The sequence below is a fragment of the Serinus canaria genome, chromosome 10, assembly GCF_022539315.1.
Source record: "Serinus canaria isolate serCan28SL12 chromosome 10, serCan2020, whole genome shotgun sequence".
NCBI classification, from domain to species: domain Eukaryota; kingdom Metazoa; phylum Chordata; class Aves; order Passeriformes; family Fringillidae; genus Serinus; species Serinus canaria.
Window position 1 is genome coordinate 14,538,365 of NC_066324.1, and position 19,036 is coordinate 14,557,400.

The window sequence follows — 19,036 nt, forward strand, 5'->3', positions numbered from 1 at the left end:
ACAGTTCTGCAGACAGTTGCTCCCAATTCTCAAGTTTCATCTTCCAGACCTCCTGCATCAGTCCCATAGGTCTCCTGATCAACTGTACAGGGACTGTTATATATATATATATATTGGTCTCAAACTATGAAACACGACTGAAGTTAATTTATCATTCTGAACATTAAATATTCAACATTTCAGAACTAAGTTTCTAATATCTTCTTCACAATTTCACCTTAGAAAAAAAAATCCTTGTCTGTCTTTGATAAAGTCTTATTAAAGTTTGATAAGCTCTATCTTCTCCCTTTAATAGACTATCTCCAGTACCACCATGAAAAGTGATTAAATACAGCCTTAATTTTTGCTTAAACCAAAATTCATACACTCCATAATTTTTTTTCTGTATTTAACACAGCATTTTTCACACTGTTTACATTAATAGTGAATTTAATTTTTGGTGAAAGTACATCCAGCACATGTAGTTTCATACTCAGCTGGGAAAATTTTTTCCATGTTTGAGATAAATAAGCAAGTCTTTTTATGAATGCTGTCTATGAGAGAAGAGCCTTTTAAATATCCACCCTCCCAAAAGTAATTCAAACTAGTTTCCTGTTATAAACACAAACGAATCAATTACTGCAATGTAACACATTACACATGTCTAGGAACCACCTGGTGCTGCTGAATGACAGCATAGACTCAACCAATGGTACAGAGTCTTCAACTTTACATAACCTATTCCAATACAACTCAAGCAAAACCAGGAGTTTTATCAGGGAGAGGGTAAATAGAAAGAAATCCACCTTTTCAATCCAGGTTTTTTGTGGACTAGACCATGATGACTGCCAGAATTTTAAATGGTTACACTCACTGCCAAGTCACAAATCAAAGCCCTGATGTTTCTATGTTCATTGTACTGCAGGGACAGGACCTCAGAGAACCCCTCCCAAAGTCTAAGGCATGAACAAGGCAGGCTGCCCCTTCCTGGGGGCTCAGCTGTTTATCTATCTCCACACCCTGGGATCCTGTGGGAAAGGCCAGGGCTTGGGAGAAACTGCTTTGCTGCAGTTTCTGTAATATCTGTGCGTGGCCTTTGCTTAATTACAGATGTTACAGTGGGAGCACACACTGCAGCCTCCACTCCACCTCTTACTCCTGACTGAGGAACACTGAAATGGTCTCACTGCTGACCACAGAACCAAGGAAAGCCTTTGGAGAGAAAAAAGCCAAAGAGAACCAACTGTATAAGCTTCAGAAAGGCTCTGAGATCCTTTAGAGGTTAGACATGTAAATGCAACTGGTTTGTGCACAGCACAGTAGGCTGGGAGTAACTGCCAAGGCTTGCAGAGCCTGGGCAGTTATCATGTAATATAAAGCAATTGAACTGCAGGAACAGTCACTCAATAAATCTGAGTCACCTGCCTTTTAAAAAATGCACAAGGTAAGTTTGAACAAATTAACTGAACCAAAAAAGTCTGTATCAGAGACTATTATTACCAATGCAAGTAATCAGCAATCCCCAGATACTTCCTTGATGATTTTATATAGATATAAATCCAGGTTAAAATATTTACTGGCATTTTAAAATACATATTGAATGAGTCTTTATTTGAATGAGTTTTGGTATTTCCCTTCATACTGCCTTTCACTTAGCATCTTCTTTCCTTTACTTCCTCCAACATTTTCTTTTCCATTTGCATTTTTTGTTTGTTTCTATACTAGCTGTCTAAAAAAAGTCTAACCTAAAGCACAAACCCTGTCCACCTCATACAAAGCCATGACAATGTCTCTTCCATTGAAGTCAGTAAAATCATCACATGCATCTGCACTGAGGTTCTCTTCTGCTCAAAGAACCCACCAAAACACAACCCCAAACCAACCCAAATGCCCAACAATAAACAAAAAAGACAACAGAAGGGTTCAATTCCTTTCTCAAATACAAGTGTAAACACACTGTTTCTTTCCACTGCTAAAAAATCATGAACAGAAAGACTGCAAGGCTTTGTAAAACCATTTTCAGTTATTACCATCCTGAATAGATGGCTGCTGGTGCCACAGCAAACTGAGCTCAGTGTTAACCACACAGGGACAAGGCTTCTTCACCACTCCCAGTCAGGAGCAGGGCAGGAAGCTTAGCACTTTATCCAGCAACTAATGCTGGAAACAGCATGAGATCTTCAAGGCACTGATCAATAATGGTTTCTAATGCTTACTTAAGCAGAATATGAACAATAAAGCAGCAGAAAAAGGGGAACACATAATTGGATTGAAATTGTAAAGAATGAAGAGCTTCTATACCTATTGCACAAAAGCAGCAGTCTTTTAATTGGTGTTTGTGCACACAAAGAAACCAAAGAGCCCCCATCACATCCATGTTAAAACCTGTTCAAACCTCAGGATTACTGCTGCACTCCGAGGGGTCCCCTGTGTCACCCTGGTTGCCGATGACCAAAAAGGACAGCATGTTACTGCAGGCTCACCTTTGTGCAACACACCAAACTTAGCAGATCACAAATTTATCAAGAGCTCTTCTCCCAGCTCTTAGGCTCATTTCTGCCTACACTAAATAGGAAGATGCTACAAACCTGACAGTGTGCAAGTAACACTGCTCATTTAAACTGGCAGACTGAAATGCTACTCATAGTCTAGCAGGGTATTTATCAGTCTTTTCATCAATCAGCGTTTCCAAGTTCCCAACCCATTCAATTAACAACTATTTTACTTCCAAATGAAACATCATGCTTGTATTATCTTAAAGAACCACAAATTCTAAGGAAAATATCTGACCATAACTGACAATGTGAACTAGGTATTAAAGGTCTTTCTGGACAATACTGACACGCATTTATTCCAAGTCCAGTGAGTTTCAACACTGCACATTTTCTCATTTATAATCCTATCAAAAATCCACACAGCATCTTCAGTGGTTAGCAGCATTTCCTGATTAACTTCAGTGAAGACAAACAGACCCCACCCTAAATACCAAAATACAAAATGGTTCCCTTTACTTACTGTCAGATACAGTTTAGGATAATGGTCATTTGAGAGATAAAGGAATTTTCAGTAATTCAGTGGAGAGATAAAATATTTTCCACTAGATTATATCCACAAATACCAATAACTTTATTTTGTTTTGTTTTTCTTTTCCATTCATTTAACATGTCTTTCTCTTGACTCTCACACAAATCTATTCCATCTGTTTCCAAGTGCATCTTCATTTTAGGTAGTACTCCCATTATGATGACTAGGTTTTAAAGCTCTTTATTCACATCAGGTCTTACTATACACTGCTTTGCTTCCCAAGCAAGAAGCCAGGCCCTTCAGTTGGCCTACGGCAGCCCAGGCCCAAGGAAATCAATGGCACCATTGTAATTTGGGAGCTGTACAGGATCTGCCCCCTGCTTGTTTAACAGCAGCTTTTTTACATCCACAAGCACGAATGAATAAAAGTCTGCTCAAAGTTCAAAAGCAGTTTTAATTTTCATGCCCCGATTTTCAAACACTTTTAGTTATTTCGGTAGTTGAAAAAAAACCCAAAACAAAACATTTTTTCCAGCTAGGCTGCAGAAGTGTTCAGTACAGTAGGAGTGCTTGATGGGCACTTCCAGGCTGCTTCTTACTCTTCTCACAGGATCGTGAGGATCCAATTAATTAATGTCAGAAAAACACTTTGAAGATAAGAAGCACTTTCTGTTATTATTTTCTCAAAGAACCAAGGAGCTTTTGTTTCAAAAACCAAATTCTGCATAGAGGCATGAAATACAAACCCATACACTGGTGAATTTCAGCAGAAAACACCACTGAGAGAAGGTAGAGGAGGGCAGCATTGCACACCAAGAAGTTTTAGTCACTGTTCCCACTTTCCCTCTGGAACTACTCAGCATGCTGAATGGATTTTAAGCCCTAAATAGCTACGCTGCTATTCATGATTAATTTTAAGAGGCAGTGTCTTGAAATACTTCATGAATATCTTAATGATCTACTGAAGTCTGGGAGCCTTTCAAAGACCAGGAAACCTGGGCAGCTCTGCAGGAGATGAAAGCTCTGGCCTGCTACTGCATTCCCTCAGAAGATCATTTCTGGTCCATGGATATGGACTGTGAAAGCTGGATCATCAGGAGGTTCTAAATAAACATTTAATCTCATTTCTGCTGGGGATGCCAACAAGCAGCACCTTTGGTTGCACCTCACTTTCATCTCTGATTTGAAACCCAGTGCTTGTAAAGGATGACTGTAATTTATCAGATGTACAACATTCCAAAACAGACCTGGACTTCACTAACTCAGACCAATTACACACATTACTACTAACATTAAACATTTGCTTGAAAAACCTGACTTATAGAGTGTGTTTTTAAGGTTTTAAATTGTCAGAGTCAGCACTTATGCAGACCTACTGAATTCCACTACTGCATTATTCTGCACAGTTAGTGAGAGAAGTTTCCCCCTTGCAAGGGGTGGCACTGAACTCCCTTAGGAGAGCAGAACCCGAGGTAAGAACTGCAAATTAAAGGCTTTTTCACAGTTTTCAAGGGGAGAGCCACAGGATGGGTGACTGGGTCTGTAGTGCTTCTAAGCACCCAAATTCTTCTGACACAAAGTGTTTGAAGTAATATTCAATAGAAAACAAAGGCACTGGGCAAGCTAAGAAATAAAGGATAAAGTTTAATCTCCCTTGACTAACTTAATCATACAGTGTATAAATCAAGTTTTAAATCCCCATATATATTGTGTATTAGAAAGGACTTGGATTTCTTTTGGAATTTAATGCTGCAATATAAAAATATTCTCTGCAGATGAAATCTCTTTATTGGTTCCAACCATGAAGCCACTAATCATGTAGAATTTCTACTGGGTGATTATTTTACTAAAAGAGATTTTGAAAAGGGTAAAACCCGAAATGTTGAAATTGAGCAGTTCAAAGGGAAATAAGAGAAGGAACAGCAAAAAAAGAAGAAAGTTTCTTTTACAGAATCAAAGATGTAAGAACACATTCTATCTGACTAGATCAAGAGATGCTTAAGGAACAAAGAAAGGTTTTTCTCAATCCAAAAGAAAATTTTGCTCAGAATAAAATAAGATTATGGAATCAAAGAATGCTGCACAGAAATATCTGTGACAATTGAAACCAGGTTCTCAACCATTTTTTCTCAAGTTCTGTTATGTAGCAGTTGAACAACTATTTAAATTAGTAACAACTTCTCCTCTTGGCATGAAAGGGAAGAATTGTGTCTTCATGAGATTTGGGATTTTGCCTATGGATACTTTATTAATCTGGACTGATTCTGATCATTCTTTATGCACAACTAAGTCACAGAATAAAATTAATTTTGAATTAAAATTTGTAAGAAAAGGAGAACGGTATTGTATCAGAGCAATGACTACACCTTGCTAACAACTTTATAAAGTAGTGTTTATTCCAGGTAAAATACAGCTGAGCAATAGATCACATGTGAAGGATTTGAATCAACTCCCAACGCTAGTAACTTCCAAAGAGTACATGACATTTCCAACACAGTCCTGTGTTGGCCAGAGTGGAGTGAAAGCAGAGAGTCAGCTGCATTAGTGAGAGGAGAATTCATTTTACTGAGTATTACCCAGTGCCATGAAATGCACTCACCAAAAGGTGCCCCATTAGCCCCCCCTGTTCAGAGAGCTTAGGTATTTCTAGAAGCCTTGAACAAACAATGTGTTGATATTCCAAACACTCTGCACCCTTCAAGGGAGAGTTTGCATGGAAACTGCTTGGTGTTTTGGTCATCAGCTAGAAGACAAAAATAATCTAAAGCTTTGAGATCTAAAAAGGTCCCATTAATTGGGTTCAGATTAATAAAAACTGTTCAAACAGGCCATCTCTTTCATGTTTTAATGCATCTTCTTTGAAATTTTTGCATTCAAGTTCCTTAGTTCTGTCCATAACTGGAAACAGAAGTCTAATCAAAACACTGTGAGAAAGGCTGAAATTAAAGATTTTGGGGTCTGACAAGAAGCAGGAAATACTGAAAGTCTTGCAGAGTCAGTTCTCCAGAGGCTTCCATGCCAAGGGAGTTTGCAAAGTTATATAAGTAACCAGACTGCTGGGTGTTTTACAAATCAAACTGAACAACCAGTCTGAGTTTCCTCTCACTATTTTGAATATTGCTCTTTATCCTTTCCCTGCCTTTCAAAGCAATCTTTCCCTATTAAATGAGAAGGAAAAAACCATTTTTTTAATACAGAACTTTTGAAACAACACCTCAGTGGGACTCATTGCTGCTGGCTGCTGTTCAGATGATGTATTTGCAGGGCAGATCATCAAAGCAACAGCAGGTTTCAGCTGCTGCTCTGTTGTAGCAAGTGTTGTTTTTATAAGAACAACGCTTACAAACACATGGTAAAAGAATGCACCACCACCTCTGTCATATGATGACACAACTAGGAAATGAAAATGTGATTTTTATGGGTTCCAAAACTGGTGATGACCATTGCCACCAATGAGCAGGTATGAGCCAAAAAGCACAGCCAGCATAGACAGCTGGAAAGAAACATCCATACTCCTCTTTAAGATGCAGAGGACAAAGGCCAAGGAGCCATTTACCTGGAAAAACAGCAACATGGAGAATTCTCCTGGAGATTCAGACTAGGTACAAAGTCATGAGCCTCTCCCAGGCAAGGCACCTCTTGCTCAGCACCCCAGCTCAGGGCTATCCCTCAGGCCTCCTGCTCTCAGCAAACAAAGAGAAACTGATTTCAAAGATCCTGAGTGAAAACACTGATGGCAAGTGACCTGCAGAGAACTGCTTCATGAGGCAGTGGTGGAAAGCTGGGACACACAAGTTAACCCAGCCATCAAGGCTTAACCTGAGGCCAGAGGAAAGAGTATTTCCCATCACCCAGAGGAGCAGCAAAGTCTGTGTTTTTGTAATGTTTTTTAAGATTGGCCCTTTAATATATAAAAATAAATAAACTAGCTCTTGAGAAAGTATTTCTTTTATATGATTTCAAAAAGTGCTACAGACCACTATACAGAGTATTAGATACCAGCTGGCTATTTAACGAAGCCAGGAGGGAAAAGGTCACCTTGGAATTTACTATAATTATATAACCCTGCCAGAAATTCTAAATTGTAATTATTTAAGCAACAGCAGTAGTTGAAAAAATATATGGTCAGCAAAGAATAATGTCCTGGATATATTCTGTTCCAACTACAGGTCATTACACTAGGTAAGATGCTTGTGCAACTTGAATTCAGTGGAATTGAATTCATCAGGGCTGAATTTCATCCAAAGTCTTAACAGCTTCAAGGGTTTTAGTAACTGGTCATCCCAGCCAAGTAATACATGTTGGCTATAGTAAGATGAACATTTATTTAGTGAAAGAAACACTCCCTGCAGAAAATCCATTTGAAACCATTCTAAGGACAATAACAGAAAGGATACAGAAGTGTAAGTGTGTGTACAGGGAGAACTGGACATCTTAATAATGAACTACAGGTGAGAAATATTGGAAAGGGAGCAATTACACATCTCAGTTTGTCTTGATACACTGTCTCCTATTGGTTTATAACCCTTCTGCATTAGAAGCTAACTTCTGCTGGTCTTAATTCTCCCTCCTAGCTTATCTATACATACATTATCTACAGACACAGGAATATGACCCCAAAGAGCAAGATCCAAACTCAGCCTGATCCAAAACTTCTTGCCAGAATATGCTTCTAAGATTCCTCTCATCTCCAGGCATAAAGCAGAGACTCTTCATACCTCTCCACCATTGCCCTGAACCCTTCCCACACAAAAAAAAAAAATAAATATGGGAGCCAGACTGGCTGTGGTAAAAGTAATTACCACCACTTAATGTCAGAGCAAGCTGTAGGCCCCCCACACACTGAAACTGCAGTTTGCAGAAGAAGACCATGAAATTATTAAAAATCACCATAAAAATCCATTTAGCCATAATCAACCAACCACAATACCACACTTTTCAGCTCAAGGAAATGTGACCTATTCAATTTCTCAGGCCAGCACACCCAGTTAAACATAAATCCTGAAGAGAATCTGTCAGCAATTAGTGTAATATTAAATCACAGGCACTGAACTGGGTAGCTGCTAAAAAATGCGTATTTTCTGATCAGACCCTGGGCTTCTGTGCATAAAATAACAGCCATGGAAAAGCACTTTCCTGGATAGGTCAGCATTAGACGCTTTTGTTTTAGGCAGTTTTTAAATCCCTGGTGAGAAAGATGAGTCTCTTAAGAGATCTGTGTTATCTTTGAATTAAGGCATGGCAACACAGAGAGCAATTAATTAAAACAATTATTAATTCAGAGAATAAATATATCTACAACTAGCAATGCTAGCTAACTAAGTTGAATTAACTGGAAAAAATCAGAATCTTCTCTGCTCATCAAGTCTCATCTAAAACTGACATTGAATTGAAATTTTTAAGGTACCCCAAAATTTCTAAAGCAGCTATTAATGGCCAATCTGGTAGAGTCAGAAAATACTTGACCAAATATAGAATCTGAAGCACTGAAGGGCAAGACTGAGTGGAGACAAAGAGATAAGGCAAAAGCCAAGAACCAGGAGTTATCAACTTATATTGCCAGTTCCACGTTTTTATCAGAATGCTTGATTTGTAAACATTTTCCAAAACCCCCCAAGTTCTTCCTCTTCCTGCGCAGTATTTCCTGACTCTCCAGTTCAGTATTCAGGAAATAGGGACACAACAGTTTCACTAGGATACCTGATCATAAAAAGCATTTCTTAGGAACACTATTCAAAACGAGCTGCTTAACTTTACACGCTGATTGTAACCGCCTTTTCAGACACTAAGAATTCACTCTGAAGTTTCCTTATGGTTTGAACTTGCTGTGTTTACTTGCTGTGTTAAACTGAACTTCAGTTTATTTAAGAAGTGATTCCTTAAATCTTTTCTCCACATTTTGGAGCACATTGTTGGCTGTACTAAGAAATATCTTTGTTGTTTAACTCCAGCAGAGAACAGTCAAGAGTACAAAGGACAAAAGGTAAAAAAAATAGTTATTCTTATCCAGATATTGTAATTACATTTGTTTTTAAGTAATGCATTCAGGAAGCCACAGATGCAAGAGAGACACTCCAACTCTGAAGCACTGACAGATACAGGGATGAACTCAATGATTAATACAATGTTCAAGTACTTGGGAAGGTCTCAAATCCATCCCATAAACATACATAACAGCATAGCTTTGGGTTACAGCACTCCATAAACTCAAATGACAAACTGCAGGCTTTGGTTTTGAACAGAAATGTGAGAATTATCAATGGAGCACTGACAGTTCTCGGGCAGTGGGAGAGCCACTGAGCCCAAGGCACACTGAAACACTGGAAGAGAAGTTTATTATAAGCAGATCCCTTGTATAAAGCTCATTCCAAGCCCTAAAAATTCCAGCGTGCATCCTCTCCTCCATATTACTATATTCATTGCATCTTTTTTTTGCACAGAAACATTTAATCTTGTGTAAAAAACAAAACTAAAAGAATCATTAACAGCAATTTAAAAAGAATATTTTGAAGTATATTAGTTGACTTAATGAGCACCACATGAAGGAAATCAATGAGTATATATATTATAAAGCTCTTCACATGATCACAGCAGTGCCTCTAGCAATGTTTATCTTCTAAATTCCTGCCAGTGTTCTAATCTAATGCCTTTATTTGCTGTAATTTTGAATCTCTAAACTGATTTCAAAATGTTATTTTAAGTTCAAGAGCTGCTAACAATCTTTCATCATGAGATGTATTGTTTGACTGTTATCTGCTACAGGGAATACTGAACAAAAATGGTTTTCAGAGCCCCATTTCTTTTCAGAGCCCCATTAGTATCAAGCCCTGTTGTTTTCATACAACAAATTCCTTAAAATCATATTCCTGTTCAGGCACACCAATATTCACAATAGTGCTATTAACATCCCTTGGACCTTTGTTTAAAAAAGTATTAATCTCCAACTTTTATTTTAATCACAAATTGTGTACACTGGCATGTGCTAATAGAAGATGCTAGAAATAGCAGAGTATCATTTTACAGAAAGCAGGGACAATGGACTAGATCAAAAAATGTCTCTATCTCATTTAGTGGCTGAAGTGACTCCATGAAAAAAAAACTGAAATACATAATATATTCCCTGAAGGAACTGTAATGAGCTTTACAGTTAGCAGTTAAACAAGCTCACTATGAAACAAACATCTTTGCAGAAAACAGCATTTGGGTAAGAAAGAAAATGTTAGGAGGTTTGCCCACACAGGTAATGATCCACCTTCCCTTGGACAGAGCCTCAGAACCCTGCAGGCCTGCAATGGCAAGCAGTGAGTCTGCTACCTTTTCCTGCACTCAGCCCCAAACCCACAGGACTCCCACTCAGACAACTACCCCAGAAACAAAGTGTTCCTTGAGTACAGACACTACCAGATTATCTACATTAGAGTTCATTATGCAGTGTATTTCAAAACTTACACAGTTTCAAGCAGTGTATCGTTAATTCTGTATTAAGCTAAATTTTAAATTGAACTGCTGACACCTCCTTCCCAACACACTGCCTTGCAGCTGAGGCTGTGGATATGGATAGCAACCAGCTTCTTTCAATTAGGTTCTCAAGACACAACATGAAAGAAAAGCACATTCCAAGTAATCACTTCAGATCTGTGTTATCTGGCTTTAAATTCTGCTATTATCTCAAATCCCAATCCCAAAGATGCAGAAGTATTTATACTCCAACCCACATGTTTGCAGCACAAGTGCTGTAACGTGCTGGTCCCACTGAAGGTATCATGGTCCTACTTAATTCAGTGGCAAGTTTCCCATGTCAGTGTATGAGAACTGTCCAGATGATGATTACCAGTGGGATAAAAAGTATGTCTTTGTCTCTAGCATGTGACAGAAGTGCTTTGCCAATGGAAAGGTCTGTCCAAGGTCAGCAGTTCTGTTACCAAAAGGTTCTGTTACACGTGAGCCAGTAAGAAAATACTGCTGAAAAGGACTTTGAGAAGTCATTCTGACATAGCTCAGGGCTGTGCAGCCTAGAGCCTTCTCTACACTTTACAGAGCTGGTAATACATGGCTTTTTCTCTCAACTGTAAAAAAATACAAGAGTAAATATACAGCCTGATGAATACATCATTAATAGTTATGAATAGCTGTTATACAGCACTCCAAAACTGGACTGCTTTCTTTCCCAACAAACACACACTAGAAAACCAGCATGAGATGTTTCCTGGGGAATTTCAGATACACCTCATGGCTCTATTAGAGTTAGTCTGTTTTGGCTCACTAAGACACACTAGTTAATGTTGCAGCCCACTCTCAACTTGACTCCTAAAACATTTTCCTTTATCACATCGACACTCTTCCTACAGTAAAGATCTACAAGAAATGGAAAGCCTAAAAGGAATTGGAATACTTGGGCAGGGGGAGAAGAAAATACTCTATTTGTGCTGCATGAAATTAAATTCATTCCAAACTGGAATTTTATGAAAAGTTAATAACAAAGTTCCCTGAACAACCAATTAGCCCATCTCCTTTTAATCTGCATATTCTGACTACCCAGATAAAAATCTAGAAACACTTTGAAGCTTTATATACCACTGCCATGCTTTCTCTTTTTAACAGAAGTTTATTGTTTTCCAGTGGCAAGAACTTAAACATTTTATTCTGGAATCACTCCAGCTTGTGTGCAAAAGCCAAAAATGCAGTCCTCAAAATGAGAGAACTCAGAAAGCTGAATCATATTCAGCAGAAACGATAGAACTGTGTTTTTTATGAGGGCTTTACAAAAATGAGCAACAGACTAATAGAAAATAGTTCACAAAAGCAGTATGGAGAAGCTTTCAAACGTTTGGATGACTTTTAGCCGAGTTTGAAACTTATATTCTTGCCTGCTTTTTCCAGCACCTCCTGATTTTAAAGAAATACCTCCTTGAGAACACTCCCGATCACTCAGTTGCTTAGTACTTTAGAGGAAAGTGTGGAGCTTGGTAACCCTGTTTAATGAAACCACATGGAACTCAAGAGAATCTCCCAAACAAAGAAAAACAGAGTAAGTGATACCTAGGAACACCTGCCATCATCTTCTAAAAGAAATCTTAATGACCTTGAGCTGACTACAAATTTTGCACTGAAGGAACTAAAATGTACAAAGTGAAAGGAAAACCAAAAGCAACCAACTTCTACTCCTTGGAAAAAAAAAAAGGAAATGGTGCTTACAAGCAGCTCTGATAGCTACAACTGCATTGTGATAGAATAAGGTATTGAAAATTCAGTTTTGCAAAGCATTCAACTACATCCTTAAAGGAATGGCTGCTGGGTTAATTTTCTTGTTGCTGCTGCAGCATAAAAATAATTTAAATTTTTTATCGTTATTTTTAAAGTTCGAGACTTCTGCTTATTACCATAAATATAGAGAAACCAGTAAATGCCTGATCTGAGTTTTCAAGTTTCCCAGATCCACCAGTGTTATGAGCACTATAAAAATGTCTAAATTCTGAATGCTATTTTATCAGTGAGAAATTTGTGACCACCAATATGCCAAAAAACCAACTGCATAATTACCATTTCACTTGTCCAATAAATTGTTTGGTAAGACTTTCTCTCAGTTTCAGCTTTCTGATCTGCTTGAACATGTTCATTTTTATCCTGGTGTAACTCACCTGCCTCAATAAACCAAATTTATTGTGTAACAATGTAAGCAGAGTGGCTGGAATCCTTCTAGGCTGGAATTACATCCTCAAGAATTCCTAACATGGGAGGGAGCTGGCAAATTTAGCAGACTAAATCCATACCAGCAATTTTAAATAAAACATAGGAAATGGATAAAAACAAAACAAAACAAAACAAAAAAAAAAAAAAAAAAAAAACAAACAAACAAAAAAAAAAAAAAACCCACAAAAAATAAAGAAAAAAAAGATGATAGCATAAACCAAGAGCTCAGGGGATAAGGAGCAGCATGGGAAAGAAGAACTCTATCACTTTCCCATACATGCCAACAGCCTGGTTATTTTTGAACAAAAATGTTGCTCTCTTTCTCTCCTGCCCATTACAAAAATGTTCAAGTGGCTCAGGACATTTTAATATAGTTAAGGGAGTTCTTCTGTCAGCTGTTTTCAGATGCTGGCACATAAATCTGACAGAAAAATTACATTCAACCCCATGATTTTATATATTATTAATGTGACTACTTCCATTGTACTGCCAAGTCAGCTATGTTCTCATCCATTTTCTATCAAATGTACAAGTAGCCATGGAAATTCTTTATAAAGGATTATTTGTTTAGTTCATCATCAATTAAGTCAGTGTTGATGGATGCTATACAAACTGTTCTCATGAAAAAACAAATGCTGGTGTAAGTTAGTATAGAATGTATCAAAACCTCATTTGGATGAAACCAAGACAAATAAGAACTGAGAAAACCACCCAGACAACAGGTTCAGAACATTTGGCTTTCTTGGACAGAGGGTAGCTTATTCTATTCTTCAAATTAGAAGTAAATTTTTGGTAAAATTCTAAAACTCACTTTCCAGTTCAGACTGTTCCCCATAATAAACTCCCATCTACAGGCAGCATTTCTGTGGAACTCATTCCAGCTTCAGCAGGAATGAAGGGGAAGAAAGTAGGAAAGAGAGTAAAACCAATTCCATAATGAGCATCTTCCTTTTTTGTACCTGAGCAGCAGCTGAGATGCTTTACCTACCAGAAGGGAGATAAAGCAGCAGTCCAACAAGAGGACTGGCAATTGGCATTCTAGTACAGCTAGACAGTTTCTAGCAATAACCACACCAAGCTAGCTCTGAAGTTCTCAGGTGCCTCCAATTTTACTATCTGCAATGGTAATTTTTAAGACCAATCTAAAGATGGTGAAGAGAAAACTGAAGGGTGAGGGGCAGGTTTTATAAATCATAAGTAACTCTTCTCTCTCCAGTCCACTCATCAGAATTGCCTACAAAACATGCACAAATGTAGCCAAACTAAGGCCTTTGTAACCTGGGAATACAACAGGTTACAGTGGAGAATGCCACAGTTCAAAAATGCACACAAGACTGATACAGATCTGGTATACATTCCACACAATCTCTAATTTGCAACCCACTATACATATCTAGAACTATACATTAAGATGTTATGTTACTATAAATATTCCAGGATCCTCCATGGTTTTGAATTAGGGACCCGCTTCTGAATAAACAGCTGTACAAAGACCTTGGATTCTGTGAGTAAGTACCTCCTCAATATCAAATTATCTCACTTTAAAAGAACTGAAATTTTTTGGCAATCAGAAAATGCTCTTTTCTCCTCAAGCAGCCTTTTATATACACAAGCACCTGCTTGGCTGGATTCTTGACTGATCAGAGAAGGTTAATGATGTGAGAAAGGGAAACATCACAGCGGAACTGATTAAAAGGAGAAGCTAAAGCCAAGTCAGACAGGTAGGGAAATAGATTGTAACAGGTCTACAATGTTTGTCATGCAAGATCAATCTAGAATTAAAAACAGCCAGTTAGTTCTGATCAAAACATCTGTTTAATGATTTCTTTTCTTTCCTCTCTTCTTCTTGACATTGATTTCACACTGCTCAGAAGGCCTTTCCTGGCATAATCTCCACCCAGTTGCACTAGCACACAAAGCATTCTGCATTCACTGAGATGCAACTTACCCAAATAGTTGTTGCTCTTTGACATCTCAGTAATGTTGATTTTAGTAGCTCCTTCAGGAATTTCCACTATCTTGTGGTAGCCAAGATTTGTTAGCGTGTGTTTGAAAACTCCAGACACAACTTTGCAAGCAGTGTTGTCCCCTCCACATATTCCACACTTGTCAATCACCTTGTCAGAACCCAGATAGTCGTCACAGCCAATGCTCTGCAAAATAAAGTAATATTTCTTTTTCCAAGATCTTACAACTGCAGACTTTGGACACAACAACTGAGAATAGCATGACTTTCAGAGAAGAATCAATTCTGAAATGATTTTGTAAATTAGCATTTCAGCAATGTCTTCTGTATGGAAAGAAGCAACAAAACCCAAAGGGTTCTCAGACTCGGTGTTTTCAACGTAGCCAACAGATTTTTACATCCTGCCAGGCAAAATCCAAGAACACACCATGAGCAGTAATGCATAGATCATGCTGACTGCATAGTCCTCAGCTGAAAGAGAAGCTGAATAACAAAGTTCCCACAGCTGCTTCTCAGGAAAGAGGTGGAGAGCTTTGATTTTGTTATAATTCAAAATAGGCTTTCTACAGAAGCAGAACTACTTCCTCTACAGTCTTGTCTTAATCTCCTCTAAAAGTGAGCACTCAGCCTATTCTCACCAAAAGAGGTATGTGAGAAATCTTCATACTATATCTAGACAGAGAAGAAACCCACCTGCTCATTGAGTAGAAACCTTCAACCCACTCAGTAACATACACCTAGAAAGGATAGTTTAAAACAAAATAATTCCCTAGGATCACAGAATGGTTTGGGTTGGAAGGGGACCTTGAAGATAATCCAGTTCCAGTCCCTTTGCCATAGGCAGGGACACCTTCCTCTAAACCAGATTGTTCCAAGCCCCATCCAACTGATCTTGATTTGTACAATGCATAAAACAGCTTTAAAGATGAGATCCTAAAGGAATCCTGGATGAGCAGGGATATAACTGTGTTTTTGCAAAAACAACACTGCTGGCCATTTTTTTCTTACAGTTTAAAAAACAACTTATCTGAGATAAATCAGCTTCTGTTTTGTGACAACACAGAAAATACTTCAGCAGCAAGCCAAGGAAGAGATTTGATGTCCTGGAATTTTGATATTGGTTATGGCCTAAGTATAGCCTGGAGATAAGTAGGAATTTGTGACTGGCTGACAGCAAAGCAGTATACAGACAAACCACATGGGATTTACTTCTAGAGAACAGGCTTGAATTTGACTTGGCTAGTGAGGAAGTTCCAGATCCTTATGAGACAGCCTTAAGATAAGCAGCAGATATTTAATATACTTCATGACAATACCTTTAAGTTATTACTGAGCAGAAAATCAGCTGCATGTAATTAGAAACTCTGAATTCCTCAGAATAAAATTTGGTTTTATTTAGAGCTTGCTGTTCCAGGCATCACTGTACCTATGCTTTGGAGACAAGACATTCCCCAAACATGGCATAGCTGATCTACCCAGGGCCAGGAGGTCCAACAAAGAAACCCCTGCAACCCACACACCCCCAAAAATCACACAGGCTACTTCCTGACATCACATGAACCACTTCATCCAGCCACTTTCACACAAGGACACTGGGGGTCACAACACAAGGAGCTTGTCAGAACACCAGACATCTGGGGTTTCACTCCCAAGCTATCATGGTATTCCATTGATAGCTTAGTCAGGAGAAAGATCTGAGAGTGATCAACAAAGGAATTCCAGCAAGAACTACAAATATGAAGTAGTAGGACTTCAAAGTGAGACAAGTATTGGCTTTATTTACAGCCACTGAAGCCAGCAGTGTGCTCTTCCACCTCAGCACATCAACAGCAATATTGGAAAATCAATCAAAATCTCCCAAAGTTCAAAGAAAACATAACTAATTTCTGTCACAGATTTTGAAACTAAATTTTATTATTCTACTTCACCACTGAGTCCTATAATGAGATACAAGAATAATGATGTCCACAAGGTGGCACTTACAATCCTTGTGAAATCAAAATGTAGGTCTTTGCAAAACAATAAAAAAAATTGAATTTCTTACACCTAAACATGATATTGCACCTCTTTTCAAATTACCCTTTACCACATGAGTAACAACTCCTGCTGCTTTGTTACCAGTAATACATTCTTAAAAATTTTTCAGTCAACCCAAGAATTTCTTTTGCTTTGGAATGAAATAAAATGTTCTACTAAACTGAAATGAAAAAGAAATCTCAAACTGTTTCTTCTTGTATCATATGTTCTCCTTGTCTGGTGACCAGGTGGACTTCATTTATCAATCATAAATAAATATTTTAATCCAGATCCTCATGTCTTTTCTCCAAAGAAATCTTCACTGACTTCAAAGTTGATACCAACTGGAAATTTGCCAAGTCACAGAAGTCGGCCTCTTTATGGATTTGACAGGGCAGAATTCTATCAATTCCATGGTCTTCACAATGCAAAATTTAATAACAAATTTAAAAGACTTTTGGATTTAAATTTAAACAGAAGTATGTATATTATTTTTCATCCACATTAATTTTTGTGTAAAATTAAATCACTTCCAGTGAGTCTGGGAAAATGAGAAAGATCAAGTTAGGAAGCACCTGAGAAAATTTTATGTACACAAATCTTTGGGACCAGATGAGGTCATGGTGATTGGTGGTGACGCCTAAAAAGTAACTGCCACATCCATCTTCATTTAGGGCAAGGAGAACCTGAGGCACAGTTGCAGGTTGGTCACCCTAACAGCTCTCAGCAAGATTGCAGAGCCAATCCCCATGGAAGTCATTTCCAAATGTAGAAAAGACAAAAAAAAACAAAAACAAAAACCAAAAAAGAAGACCAAGATCAACCATCATGGACATACCAAAGTCAAGTTGTGTCTGAACTTGTCATTCACTGACAAGTTCAGCACATGAGTGGAGAGGAATGGATGTTCTGTGCCTTGATTTTAACAAGGCCTTCAGAGTGTCCCTCAATATCTAACAGCCACACTGGAGAAATTCAGACTGGGAAAGCTGACAATAAGGTATTGACAGCAAGGTATCACAGACATGCTGCTCATGTAATCCTTTCCCTCCAGGCAGGAGCTACAGCAGATGAGGAACAAGGAAGCGCATACTGCTTTGGCATCTGAAAGCTCTGGCTCCTCATCTTTCAGAACTACAGTTTGCATTAGTGGACTCTCCCAGACAGTCAGTTTCTGCTATTTTCACCCCAACTTTTATTTCTTGCCTTAGGTAAGTCTCTCTCCTTTCCATTAGGAAGGACACTAGTTTTTCTGAGTTTTCTCCTCTGAAGTCTAAGCAAGTCTGCCTAGAGATTGGCTGGATGGCTCTCCCCTCACTGTGTGAGGAAGCTGAGCATAATACTGCTACTTTTCTCTGGCCACTGTTAAAATCTTTGACCTTCACAAATGATCTTAACTCTTACAATTAGATAAACACAATTCCTTTCATTTCTCTGCCTGTGAAGGGTAGCAAATGAGACCCCAATGAAGATGTTATGACTGCTAGAGAGTAAAAGCCAGCATGTGCCATATTAATAGCACAGCAGGGAAATGCCAGCACAGCCTGTGTTTGAAGCATTTTACTGTAGGAGACAGACACCAGTGCAGGCTTTGGGGGTGCATGTTCTTCCGTGGAAACAAACTGAACAGGCTGTTCAGCAGTGAGGAGCCATGGCTGTACTTGAGCAAGAGGTAAACCTCATGCTTCAGGAAACCTCCCAAGGCAGAGCACAAGAAAGCCAGCAGAGCCTGCTTGTTTCACTTCAGTGTCTCACACGTCTTCAAGGTCGCAGCCTAACCCTCATTTGCTTTACGAATCAAAGGAGCAATGCTGAGAATTTACATTCAACCACAGGATAACAAACAACATTCTAATGGCTCTCACTTGATTTGTGGTTAGCTATAACCATAATTTTTACCCAAACATTTGATCCTGCTTTGGCTTTCAAATATTTCCTGCTGTCCACAGACCTAATGCTCACAAATCTTTGATGCTATTTACAGCCCCTCACGATTACATTGTGGTCACATCCAGATGTGGTCCACTTAATTAATCACAGATTTTCTTACCTGCACAATAGCTGGTTTCACTACCTATCTGTGCTTTAAGCTGAACTTCACTTGGTCAGATAAATTTCAGACAGTAAGAAGAAGCAAGCTATTCATTTTTGACAACCTTAAGAATTCAAATTACATTTATAGTATGTGGACATGCACCAGTTTAGTGAAAAAAAGCTACTCACATGAAGACATAGAAAGACTCTTTCACTAAGATATTCAATAGTTTCTTACTGGCTAGAAAATTACTTGAGAGAAAAAAGGTTTTATTCTTGTTACATTGGAAAAAGTAAAGCCATCCAGGAAAAGTAATCATGTGAAAA

General features: G+C 38.3%; 1 protein-coding gene across 4 annotated transcripts in view; it reads right to left on the reverse strand.

Moving 5' to 3' along the window:
* The window catches only part of THSD4 (thrombospondin type 1 domain containing 4), a 227,725-nt gene that overhangs the window by 34,898 nt on the left and 173,791 nt on the right, over window positions 1–19,036 (reverse strand). For all 4 annotated transcript variants that reach the window (XM_050978373.1, XM_030228342.2, XM_030228340.2 and 1 more), the window contains exon 8: window positions 14,642–14,846. In XM_050978373.1, coding sequence (XP_050834330.1) covers window positions 14,642–14,846 — 205 coding nt within the window. The remainder of the gene's footprint in view (window positions 1–14,641; window positions 14,847–19,036) is intronic.